Source organism: Cyprinus carpio, chromosome B18 (genome assembly GCF_018340385.1).
Source record: "Cyprinus carpio isolate SPL01 chromosome B18, ASM1834038v1, whole genome shotgun sequence".
NCBI classification, from domain to species: domain Eukaryota; kingdom Metazoa; phylum Chordata; class Actinopteri; order Cypriniformes; family Cyprinidae; genus Cyprinus; species Cyprinus carpio.
In genome coordinates, this window is record NC_056614.1 from 20,843,171 (window position 1) to 20,857,083 (window position 13,913).

Sequence of the window (13,913 nt, forward strand, 5' to 3'; positions counted from 1 at the left end):
ATAATATAAACAAAATAATAACTAAAATATATAAAAAAAATAATTACAGGATCATAAACAATTATTTACAAAAGAAATCTCTTATTTTAAACAGTCCTCTCTAAACTGTTAAATGTTGTGATTATAAATTATAAATTTTTCTTCTCAAATAAATCTTTTTAATTTGATGGATGTTTAGATGTTTTACTGAAAAAAGTAACATTAATATTTTTGTGGAGTATGGACCAGTTTAATTTTTTTAGCACATCATAAAAAGTTGATTTTTGTTTATTTTTGCCCTGTTTATTAACTAATTTCTATGCCGTTTCAACCTCAAAATGACAGCTACTGTAGGTCAGAACGCACACAGCACCAAGCTAGAGTAACTCTAAACTTTATTTGAATTCAGTTAAAACGATCCCTAGTTCAGTTTAGTTTCTCTTGAAGCTGCAGATAATTAATTGTATTACATGCACAGACTCATTTGCAGTGGGACAATCCAAAGAAATTAGAGTAGCACTGGCCCATTGACCACTGGCAGTATCGGATGACTTCCTTCAGTGGACAGAACACTAGTCATATCATGGGCCATTTGGGCTGTGTGTGTGTGCGTGTGTGTGTGTGTGTTTCCAGCCTTGCAGCCCTCTGTCACAATGTGCTGATTAACAACATGACAGCCTCCACTTCCTGCTTGGCTTGCATTTTACTACTTTGCACCCTTAAGGATTGCACCACTTTGTTTCCTTCTCTCCTTTTGTTTCCTCCTGTTTTGCCTCAGTGCAGTTTGGCTTCACCAGGGAGCGGTTGTCTAAACTGCTGACAGAGAGCCAGGCATGAATCCCATAATGCCTTCATTTTGAGTTCTTAGATCGGCTCAAACCATGACTTTCCTCTTCGAATAAACATGTCTAAAGTCAAAAAGTCATAGGGCTGTAACGTTATAGCATTCCGGCTTCTCTCTAACATCATGAGAAGAACGTTGTGTAGGGCATTCGATGTGTTCGAAGGGAAAGCTTGTGTAGCATTAGCCAGCTGTGAGGCTGAAGTGTTTATTTTGTGTGATGAATGCCATGGCGGCGTATTGATTAACTCTCTCCCCTGGTGCTCGTCGGCCTTGCTAAACGGGGAAAATGAAAAATGAAAAGCACTGTACTGAATTCTCCCCATACAAACCTTAATGAAAAGTCTATAATTACTAGCGTTGACATGAGATGAAACAGTATTGCTTTAGTAACAGTTGAAAGTAAATAACACTAGCCTCTATTAAACAAACAGGTTTTGATAGTGCCCCAGCACTATCAAAAAAAAAAAAAAAATTAGGCACATCTTTTTTGTCTGTTGTATTGTTCAATTTCGTCCATATCTTCACATATATCGTCCACATCTGAAATGACAGGCATTTTACATGGAAATGCACATTAAAAAGATTCAGACTTGACTCTTGACCTTGTGTTTCTGTGATTTTTACTACATTTCTTATATCGGCTCTGTGTGCATGAGCATGTGCATCAACCCCTAAGCCACAGCTTAGACAATTTTTTAGTTTCAGAAGTTCAGAACAAGCACATGCGATCATGAATAGGCCAGACTCAAACTTACATTTTCCAAATGAGTGCCAAAGCTCAAAATATTGATGTTGGAGCATGTGCACTGACTGGTAAGTCATGGCTCAGACCTTTTTTCAGTTTTTCTTTTGAATTGGCGAATGAGACCATGAATAGGCGATATTCAAACCCAGTTTGAATAAGTTTCAAAGCGCAAAATTGAGCTTTTTTCAGAAGCATTCAATATTGATTTATTTTTAGAAGTTCTAAACAGGCACATGGGATCATAAATAGGCTATGAATTGTCTTACTGTTTATTGATACGATTTGAATTGGCACTTGGGAACAAAAGCAGGTCAGAATCAAACCCACATTTCTTATATTAGCACCAAGCTTTAAAATTTTTACGTATTAGCATACGCACAGACCACTAAGCTATAGCTCGGACCATTTTTTAGTTTTGCAAGTTCTGAATTTGCGAACTGGATCAAAAGCCAGATTCAAACCCACATTTCTTATATTAGCACCAAGGCTCTACATTTTGAATGTCTTAGCATGTGCACAGACTGCTAAGCCTGCACACATGCCTTCTGAATAGATGCATGCTGCAACCATAAGCAAGCCAGACTCACACTTTTCCACATTGAGCTCTAGAACTCAAAATATTGATATTGGAGCATGCACACTAACTACTAAGCCATGGCTCGGATCTTCTTTTTCATTTTGAGCAGAAATCACACCCTTTCCATCTCTCTGGCGATGTTACCGCACTCATATTTTTACTTCTGGCTATATTTTTGTCTTGTGTTTTCATTATAGAGAGAGAGTGACTATGATGGAAGGACCTGCACAATTCTTATAAGAAGCACATTGGGTTCACCGTTTTAGATGGAGGAGAGGGAGTTCCCTCGTTCATCAAACCTCCTAGACGGCGCAAATTCCACATTGATAGATGAATAAACAGATGAATGTGCTGCAGTCAGGCCAGATTAAAAAGCAGTGGAGGGGAAATCTAGTGCAGAGGTTTTGAAGAACAGATTTTCTCTCCCCTCACCAGTTAGATCTGTGTGTATATTTAATCATAGCTTTAGCGCAAAGAGGGATCATTATCTGCTGCTAATGAGACTGAGCAAATTCAATGAATTGAAGGGTCCTAGCATTGAAGGAGACTGTAACACAAGAGCATTGATCGAAGCTCTCTCACCTCCTCTTTTCTTACGCTCAATAAGTCATTTTATAGAAAATGCCTAAACCCTAATGCTGTCTGCACAAAATAACAGCTAATAAAGCGTTTTAGTTGAAGTTGCAGAACAGTGTTATGGTATTCACTCTAAGAAATTACTCCAAATTTAACACGAAACATGCTTCCTGTGCTTGCTGCCTGCAGTTTTCATCAGCTTACATTTTTGTACATCCATCCTGTATATCAAGAAATATTTCGAAGGAGTTTATGTTTATCATTTGCTTTTATTTGAAATTATGCCCCTCATCCTTCATTGTTGCTCCACCCAATCACCACACCCACTTCCTCATGCTTTTGTTTGTTTGTCTTTGTTTGTTCCTTTGATCCCATCGGTTCCTTTAGGCCACCAACCTGGCTCCCTCTTCCACCAGTGCCACCCTTTCCTTTACCAATCCCGATGTCTCCATACTAAATTACCAATCTGCACTCTACCAGCCTTCTACGGCCCCCATGGCTGCCGTGGCCCCCAGGACCATGAACCTCCAACCCGGTGCGCCACAGCTCTGCGCCGCCCGCCCCGATCCCTTCCAGCAGGCCCTCATCGTCTGCCCACCTGGCTTCCAAGGTGAGTGCTAATTTAATTTATATGAAACCCTGGATATCCCTGATATGCCTGGATATCAGTGATAATATTTCACAGAAACTTGCACAAAGATTCAGACTGAAAAATTTAAATTTTAACCTGCTCATAACAGAAAGCTTCGAAACCATTCAAATGTTTGGAGTCAGTAAGATTTTATTAGTTAATATAATAGAAATAAAATTAATTAATTATTATCTAGCAAGGATGCATTCAGTTTCTCAAAAGTGACAGTAATGACATTCATAAAATATTAATTTTATAAACTTTTCTATTGAAATTTCTACTCATCTACGATTCCTGAAAAAAAAAAATCTTGGTTTCCACAAAGATAGGAAAATTCAGCTTTGCCATATCAGAAATAAAATTTGTTTTAAAATATATTAAAATTAATATTTGAATTGTGTTAATATTTTTGAACAGTAGTGTAATTTTATGGGCTACTTTCATGCAACTTTTATGTGGTCACTGAGCTGTGTAAAGATTCTTTTAAAAGTCATATAAATTTGAAATGAGTAAATACTGACAGAATTAAAATTTCTGACTTAGCTATTTCTTACATTTTGCCAGCTAATGGTGTTTTCTTGTTATTTCTTCCCAGGTTTGCAAGCTTCACCCTCCAAACACACTGGCTACTCGGTGCGGATGGAGAATGCAGTTCCCATAGTAACACAGGCCCCCGGTGCCCAACCTCTACAGATCCAGCCGGGACTTCTGACACAGGTATAGTCAGACATTGCCCCCATTGCCATAGCAATACAAAAGCCACACTTCCTAAACTAATTACACCCCTCAGCCTTTCCCAAAATCTCAATTACATCCGAGTTTGGCTCCAGCGAAGAGCAATTAGCATGACCTACTTTGTTTTAATGATATAAGTATAATTCACTTTCCCTTTGACAAAACTGAGAAGTCACTCTCATTTCATGGCTAATCGATTAACTGAAGCCGGGCTGGATTTATCTTGGTTTGCTCTGTTGTAGTAACAGGAGAGACCTGTCTTTCCCCACTTGAGATTTTACCCCACTGATGGTTTGCTTTCCTGCTTCTACTAAGGTCCAGGCAACTGGGCTTCTTTCCTGGAGTTTGAGGAAGTCATGCTTTGATGAGCAAGACTGAGGTTGGCTTTAAATGAGGCCTGTGGATGCTGAGGGATTTGTCTATCCTCTGGAGCCGCAAGGCAGGGCCAAGACGGCTTTTAAATTTGAGACAGGGTGGCGAGGTTCAGAGGGATTTAGCTAATTTGTAATTTATCCACAACATTTTTTGGGGTTTTGCTGAGCTGAACTCTTGTTGCTTTTTGAACACTCTACTATACTGCTTAAAGAAAAGGTTCAGCCAAAAATGTAAATTATTTACTCGCATTCATGTTGTTCTAAACCTGTATGACTGACTGACTTCTGTGAAACATAACATTTTTAACAATATTCTGTTTACACTTTTCAATTTAATGAAAGCGAGTGAGGACTGTGGCTGTGAAGCTCCAAAATGACAAATCAAACACCATAAAAGTATCAAAAATGAGTCTATATGACTCATTCCGAATCTTCTGAAGCATTGTGCAAGGAACAGTCCAAAATTTGAGTTGATTTTTAAAGTCTTGATATCCATTATAGCAGGTTTATGAGAAAAACAGCAATATTTCAGCAAAGAATGAATGAATCATTCTCATGAATCAAATCAGTGAATCAGTTGATCCGGTCTGAATGATTCATTCACAAATCAAAGTTCAAATTTGACCAGAATGAGTCACAGCAGCTCATTCGAGGAAAAGACCATCAGCGAATAACAGGCTACACTTTGGTCTGTTTATCACACAAAGCTATCATATGACTTCAGAAAACTTGAAATATGATGCATGAGTCATATGTGCCACTTTTATGATGTTTTTGCCATCAGTTTTAAGTTTAAAAGCTCCAGTCTCCATTAATCTTTATTCCACTGAAGAAACAAAGTCATACTATTATGAAACAATATTGTGGTGAGTAAATGATGAGTGAGTGAACTATTTCTTTTAATGACGTCTATGGATACTGAAAGCTAGACTGGATGTTTTTTATAAATTAGGAGATTAAGGTTCAGAATTGTTTAGTTAATTGTAAGTTGTCTGTCTTTTCACATTGCTTGTATTGGTTTCATGGCTCTACCCAACTGCTTAAGTACAGTAATGCATCTTTATTGTTCCTCACGTTCAGAAAAACCTGTGCATAAGCTCCACTGATTATCGGAGCACTGCATTGGGAAAGGCAAATGGGGATGGGGATACTTGTACATCACTACCTCAGGGCCTCAGCCGCCCATTCTCCCCCCTTCAACCCAATCAGCCAGACCACATCACTCCTGGTGCCAGTGGAGTGGGTTTCTAGAAGGCCTCGGCCTTTATCTGGAACAGGAATGCAGAAAATGTGAAAACAATTGGCGCGGGAGTGGTGGTGCTTTCAGAGCCCTGGGGGTGACAAAAAGCTTTCACCCAGCGAGGGCAGAAAAGCTGTTGGGGGGTAGTTGCAGAGATGGCCTTGCATGGAAAACTCTACTCTTATCTGGGTTAGCATTCCAGGCCAGACGGTACAATTACACAACCTAACCCAGAGTGAGAGAGGAGGATGCAAAGGGTCAGGAATGTAGGCAAAGGGCTTTGGGGACATAGTTCTGATGAAATTATTTGTGTCACTGTTGTCATGGGTGGAAAAAGCATGTAGAGGTGTTGAGACATATACAAAGTATGCACTTTTAGGCCTTGTGCAACAGGAAAAATTAAAAAAGGTGCTAAATGGTAGTGTAATTGTTCTTTTTCTTTCTTTCTTTCTTTCTTTCTTTCTTTCTTTCTTTCTTTCTTTCTTTCTGTTGACATAATAGATTTATTTTATTTTATTAAGCTGAAGTAAAAAGTAACTAAAAAATCTAGTTTCGCTCAGGTCAGCTTTCTTTCTTTCTTTCTTTCTTTCTTTCTTTATGCAGAATGTTTAGGATTTCTTTATGCTAAAATGTGTCAAAAACAGTTTTCTTAATTCAGTGTTAAAGATTTCTTATTTTATTTAATATTTTATTTTATTTTATTTTGCTGAAGTTAAAGGAAGTGTCAAATATAAAACAGTTTCTCCTGTCGACTATAACATTTCCATTCATTCATTCATTCATTCATTCTACTTTGAGGTTAAAATAATAAAATATTTAGTAATTATATAAAATTATTAAATAATTAGTTATAAAATAAAAAAAAAATTGAAGAAAATGTTAATAAAAATAAAACTATTTTATAATAAAATTGATAAAACACTAAACAAATTAGTGACAAGATGATTATAGTTTGAAAGTAACTTTGTTATCGCTCTAATAATATTACTCCAGTGCACTCCAGAAAGTTGACCTTAAATAGCTGGAATTCCAGAAAAATGCCAAGATTCACTTCTCTTAAAAAGTTACAATGCTAAATGTGTTATCACAGCCTTTCAAACATCGTAAAAGCATTTTTTCATTCTTCCCCTTCACCCTCCATTATATGTGCGAGTGCTGTGGCCCATACCGATGGACTGGTAAATAGATGTGCAAAGGGAATTAAAGAAACAATTCATTAGTTGTACATTAAACTGCTAATCAATAAAGCTGCATTAAACTATTAGAGCTGCAGACACTCTTCTTCAAGCTCACATCTCTGGGCAAATTATGCCTGGCACTCCCCGCACTCCTCACCCACCATACAAAGCAGCTCCTCACAAAGCCTCTGAATGGGGCCCCGGAATTTAATTAAAGTCGGAGCTGATTTGGAAAATGTCTAACACATCAGCGCACTGCCTGGGAGATGCCACATCTCTTTATTTAGGCAGGGTCTTATCTTTTTTTATAGGCAGGAGCCAAGGCCGTACGCAGTATGCAGGGCACCATCTGAGGCTGTCATCTAGATACTGGTGCCAAGGAATCGAGGGAGGGAAATAAATGAAGTTCCAATGAAAGTGGCTCAAGCTTTTTGTTATTCCAGAGGGAGATCTTTTATGCTGTCCATAATTTGCTGCTTCATAGCCATCCTGCTCACATCTTCATTTGCAGACCAAGAAAATAATTAGCTTAGAAGATAGATGGGTTATAAAGTTGTTTATAATTTATCTCTTCTGTTCATATTTTGTTAGAACAATTTCATTAGATGATGTCTTTTGAATCTAGGCCCGAACGCTGACGCTACTGTGTCTTAAATAACTAAATGACCCCTTTGGTGGTTGTTTGGCACAGTTTAGCACTTACTAGCGGTCATTCCTCTAAATAGCCGTATCCTTTTTCTCCTCTCTCTAAATCTGTGGATGCAGTACCCTGGCCTGTTTAGCTGCGCCACAGCCCTGAGATTTCATGTGCCAGGTTACGGGGTCTTCACACTGACGCCAATTAAATTGCAAGAGGTCACTGAGTCCGTGTGCTGTTGGTTGCTATTGCCGTTCATATCCTACTCACACTTGAGGATCACATGAGCTCCACTATCTGTAGATGTTCGACCTTCTGGTGGAGATGTTTCTGACCTCTGTACGTTAACCCTGTGTTTTCCTTCCATCCTCACTCTACAGCAGGCCTGGCCGTCTGGTACTCAACAGATTCTCCTTCCGCCGGCGTGGCAGCAGCTCACACACACCTCCGTTCAACACGCTACCGTCATCCCTGACTCCATGACCAGTTCGCAGCCTCTGGCCAACTGGAGGTGAGAAACAAACATGCCGTCACCACTAAAGAGGAATATTATGCTTGCTACAGTACATAGGGCAGCCCATTTATTCTTAGGCCATTAGTATTTTTATTTTTTCTGTTCTAACCTAAAAGATAGTTTACACATAAATGAAAATTCTGTCATATTTGCTCATTTTCATGTCACTCCAAACCTGTATGCATTCTGTTAAACTAAATATTTTGAAGAATGTTGGTCTCAAATGGGGCCCAAAACTATTTGGGTACCAACATTCTTCAAAATATCTTCTTTTGTGCTCCACAATATGCATACAGGTTTGGAAAAACATGAGGGGGAGTAAATATCCCTTTAATATGCTTAAAACTATTGTAAGTAGAGCAATTGGACATTCTCAGATATCATTACATTATGGCTAATACTACTCTAAGGTACAGTACTAATATGCCCATTTTAAGATGTAGATAAGTTACAAAGTTGTCCCTTTAAAGGGAGACTCCATCCCAAAATTAAAATTTTGTCATTAATCACCCCCATGTCGTTCCAAACCCGTAAAACCCGTTTGTCTTCGGAACCCAATTTAAGATATTTTAGATGAAAACCTGGAGGCTTGAGACTGTCCCATAGACTGTCAAGTAAATAACAGTGTCAAGGTCCATAAAAGGTATGAAAGTCGTCATCAGAATACTCCATCTGCCATCAGACGTGCAATCTGGGTTATATGAAGCGACGGGAACATTTTTTGTAAGCGAAGAAAACAAAAATAACTACTTTATTCAATAATTCCTTTGTCAACTGTCTCCTCTGTCTCTCATTATCACCTTATGCTGTGTATGCTCTTCTGTGTCATCCGCGCCACAAGGATGCGCTGTTTCTACGTGTATTTAGCTTTGATTTGAAATAAAACAGCGCATCCAGTGCATTTTCATTTTGGGATGGAGTATCCCTTTAAGGGTACTGCTCCAGTGACAAGCTGTTGTACCCATAAAGGTACAGTTTTTGCAATTGCAATTTTCTTGCAGTGTGGGTTGATTTCCCAGTAAAGTGTTAATACTGTGGCTTTGTGGTGCTTTCCAAACATTGCTTTTTTCTACGTCCTGGCCCATGGACATTTGTCTCAACCGATGTGAGTTTGAGGGCAAGACAATCATTTCGTTAGATGGGGAGTGTTTGAGAAACCATTATTGTTTTTGCAATAGATTGCAACAGTGCCCTCCCAATTTTTCATCAGCCTTGGTTCCAGAAGTATTTATCCTTTTCTTTTGTTTCACACAGGGATTTATAAAAAAGGTCTTTGTTTAGGAGATCTGTGCTATGAACTAAACCAACCAGATATGAGGTGAATCACAACATTATACATTTTGATTTGAAGCAAAAAAGGTACAAAACTGCAATGCTTAATGGGGTGGGTGGGTTCTACAATTTGCTTTGTTGCGATTATTTGATTGGTGGAGATTTCTCTGTAGAATTATGGATGATGTCATTTTTCTGCTGTTGAACATATTTATTTCAAAATTAAATCGAAATAATGTAGGCTGAAGGCTTCACCAAAAGCATTCACCCTCAAATAACAACCTCTTAGCTCACAGTGGGTCTGTCTTTAAAGGTTTATAAGTTATCGCTCAAAATCAGCTCCCCTATGGAGAAAATGAATGAGATTTTTTACTTCTGGAACCGACTGTTTCTCTCCATTCCATTTAAATGTTGATGCCACAGAAGCTTTCATCTTTAGTTTGTTTTATTTAGCTAGACAGATCTGGTACAATTTCATCATGTTTAATAGGGACTCCATTAGCATTTTCAAATCAATTATATACTCACGAAACATACTTATACCATGCTAATTATAAACGGGTCATGTGGAACTCAACCGATCTATATTAAGATACCATATATTTAATGGCAGTTTGGTACCACAACACTGGGCTTTATTAATCTCCAAGATTATGAACTAAGCAGATTGAATTATCTAGGTTGCTAAATCTGCAAATGCACCTACAAAGCTTACATGCATTGGAATTATTCATTTGGAAAGAAGAAACAGAATATTTTAAATCTGATACTCATTATATTCTGGATTTCTTTAGAATTCTTGTTGGTTTCTTGTAGTAGAACAGTGAGTTCAGGAGCGTGTCTCTGCGAGTCAGATCGTGCTGTCCTGCATGAGGTGAAGGTATTACAGATGAACGTTTGCTGATTTCTGCAGATTATCACATCAGTGCCTTAAGCTCAGCCCGGAGGGTTTGGTAGTCCTGAGCCAGTCCGATTGGAAAAGTGTTGCACTTTTACTGCAGAGAGGGATTTCTCCTCTGAGATCTAATGCTGTTCTCTGCTGTTTGCTGCAGTCACTGCTGCCCCCTCTGGCCAAATGTTGCATTGCATTTATTCTTCATTTAGATACAATTTTAGGTGATGATTTGAATTTTTTTTTTTTTTTTTTTTTTTAGCTATTTTGGGTTTGTTCCTATGTAGGAAGTATTTATAAAGTAGTACTGTAGTATATCAAAATATTTTGAAAAAAAAAAAAAGTTGGTGACCATTGCCTCTAACACTGTGAAAATCCTATTTATAATCAATGACAAGTTGACAGTAAATTATTTAAAACAAGATACAATAAATTGACATGAGAAGCAAAATATCATAAAATGTTAGGAATAGTTTGTAAACAATTTATCTTGAATCAATGAGAAATTTTAGATTCTGCACTACCAAAAAAAAAAAAAAAAAGTAATCAAAATTACATTTCTAAAAGCAAAATAAAAGTAGAGTTTTGAATGATCAGTAAATGTATATTGTCTCATTTCATAACATTTTTTTTCTTCATATATCTATGTGTATTATCTTGTCAGAATTTAAATACACTGCTGTTCAAGTTTGACATCAGTAAGATTTTTTAAAGAAATTAATACTTTTATTCAGCAGGTGTAAAGCAAGTAAAGACATTTATGTTGTTAAAAAAGGTTTTCCATTTCAAATATTAAAAAAAGAAATGCTGTTCTTGTAAAATTTCTAACCATTCAAAACTCTTGAAAAAAAATTATTAGGCAGTGCAACCAACATTGATAATAATAAGACATGTTTTTAAGCACTAAAGGATCATGTGACACTGAAGACTGGAGTAATGATGCTGTCCGTAATGAACAGTAATGTAAGTGGTCTTTAAAGGGCATGCTTTAATTATTCTCATTTTGATTCAGGAATTCACATCCCCATGGCAGCCATTACAATCCCATTATGCAACAGCCAGCCTTATTGGCAGGTCACGTCGCCCTGCAGTCTCAGCAGCCTCTCAATGTGGGTGTGGCTCATGTCATGAGACAGCCATCAAACAACAACTCCTTCTCCAAAAAGAACAAGCAGCACCAGATGAACAACAGGTCAGACTTAAAAAAAAATGAACATGCTATGGTTTTACCATGGTAAAGTAATGCCATCAGGTGGTCATATTTATATGTTATCAATGAATGCCATGGTATAATATGGTAAAATGTTAAAAAAAATATGATTTCATGTCTAAAAACCAAAAGAACCTCATTCTTTCATAGGAACGTGTCAGCATACGACGTGTCCTCCACCCAGCTGGTGACGTCACCTCAACGCTCCAAACGAGTGAAGGAGAACACCCCCCCTCGTTGCGCCGTGGTTCAGAACGGCCCGTCCTCAACCTACGGCCCATCACAGACCTGCGGAGGTGGCGGAGGAGGGGGGTGGGGAGGCGAGCAGGCATGTAGCACCACTCGAGACCACCACAGTCAACACAACCCACCGCGCCAAACCATCGTCATCCCCGACACCCCCAGCCCGGCCGTCAGCATCATCACCATCAGCAGCGACACGGATGAGGAGGACGACCTTAAACAGCCCAGTAACACCAGGTCAGAAAAATGGGACGAGCGGTTTCAGTACATGCTTCTGTAATGTGACACATTTTTTGAGTGAAAGTGGGAAATAATGTACGACAGGACTTGATTTAATCCATCAGGATTTGATTGGATTGTGTTTATGTTAGGATATTGCTTAATATTTTTCTGTCTGTGTGGGCTTGGTTATGTCAGAATCATTTCGGAAGCGGAGAAAAATATTACATTTTGATGAAATAATATAAAAATAATTTGTTTTCTGTAGAATAACTGATGAATCATGCGCAATAAGACCAGGGACATGTATTGAGTACATAAATAGGGTCAATTTTGACTTTCAAATGCCTATTCAGCTCAGGGAAAATACTGGAAAATGCCTTGGAAATTACTTTGGTGGTCTTGGGAGTTAAAAGTTTTGCATAAATAAATCTTATTGACATTGTAAATATTATTCATATTGTGCATACACTGTAAAAATGATCATAATTGTAACTATATAAGACAACAGTAACAACCTGTGTATTGGTTAATGGTACATTCCCTTACTGTATACAGTGAATAACTGTAATAAATCTAACGGGACTTTTCATGTAAAATACTGTTATATTTTTCCCATAATTCCCTGTTAAGTTTTTTTCTTATTAGTTATGTATATTATTTACTGCAAAGTTCTGGCAACCACAGCTGCCGTTTTATACCATACATTTAAAAAAAATATTTATTATTATTATATAGTAATATATTATATATATATATTATATAGTTTATATTTCCAATGAATCATCTTTCTTTTGACAGGAAGCACATTGGAAGAGAGATAGTGGGGTGGGATCGGGAAAGGTCCTTGAGGCAAGATTCGAACTCGGGATGCCTGTAGCACAATGCTGCCCACAAGGCTATTGGTACACACATGAATCACCTTTCTAACCTTCCTGTTTTGCCTTCTCAACAGCACGTCATCCAAACAGAGGAAGAATGTCATCAGCTGTGTGACGGTCCATGACTCCCCTGACTCTGACTCCAGCAATACCAGCCCATATGCTGTGGAGTCCCGGTCTAATGGGCCCAACGCCAACGGCTACGACTCCAAAGGCACTGTCCTGGACAACTACAGCAACGGGAACCCCCGCACCATCATCATCCCTCCACTGAAGAGCCAGACCAGCGAGAATCTGAGAGAGTGTGACAGACTCCTGCCTGGTGAGACAGGGGAAGGGCTGATAAGCTGACAGAGAAAAAGGGACACCTGGCAGAGCCTGAATCAAGCATCAATTTAAAGTGACAGTTCACTGACAGCCTCTGTTATGCAGTGAAGATTTATGTGGCATTTCAAAATCTATGGGCAATAAAAACAGCTTAAGAAGTAATTCAAGCAAGGCCGATCTGTTAAAAATTGTCAGACGATATTTTATGACAATGCATGCTTAAGTGTGGTCAACAGTACTGTTTACAGTAACAGTACTTTTTTTTAAACATTATTATGCAGATTTCTGGAATATAACTAGTCAATCACAGGTTAACTAGAGACTGTATAAGGCCTGCTAAACTATATTGATATAGGCAAACAGTTTCATACATAGCTGTGCTAATTAATTTTTTTTTATGTCTGTTTTATCACTCTCTGGTCTCTTTATTGTCACATAATATCACACATGATATCACATTTGGAAAATTTGTTGAAAATATGAATTATATTGTCTTAAAATTATTATTTCATTTATTTTTTTTTTATAATTTTTCCAGTTTTATTTAACACATTATTTATTTATTTTACACAATATAAATTATTGTTTTTCCTAATTGTTTTTATTTGTATTTAGTTATTACAATATAATCAATATTCCCAACATTAGTTCCAAATTTATTTTTATTTTTGCAATTAAATTTTTTAACATGATATGGTCAATATTTTCAACAATTTTCTGATGTTTATGAATGAATTAATTTATTTATCTTTCTATCCATCCATTCATCCATCCATCCCAATATAATTAATATTCCAAAAATTATTTCTAAATATTTTTTTTTTTTTATTAACACAATA

General features: G+C 37.5%; 1 protein-coding gene across 5 annotated transcripts in view; it reads left to right on the plus strand.

The window, feature by feature from the left end:
• LOC109109215 (homeodomain-interacting protein kinase 2-like) overlaps positions 1-13,913 on the plus strand; it is a 95,911-nt gene that overhangs the window by 79,349 nt on the left and 2,649 nt on the right. For 4 of the 5 annotated variants that reach the window (XM_042744314.1, XM_042744313.1, XM_042744315.1 and 1 more), the window contains 6 exons: positions 3,109-3,331; positions 3,948-4,069; positions 7,897-8,027; positions 11,207-11,386; positions 11,555-11,884; positions 12,822-13,069. In XM_042744314.1, the coding sequence (XP_042600248.1) occupies positions 3,109-3,331; positions 3,948-4,069; positions 7,897-8,027; positions 11,207-11,386; positions 11,555-11,884; positions 12,822-13,069 (1,234 nt within the window). The remainder of the gene's footprint in view (positions 1-3,108; positions 3,332-3,947; positions 4,070-7,896; positions 8,028-11,206; positions 11,387-11,554; positions 11,885-12,821; positions 13,070-13,913) is intronic. The other variant, XM_042744316.1, reaches the window with a different exon arrangement.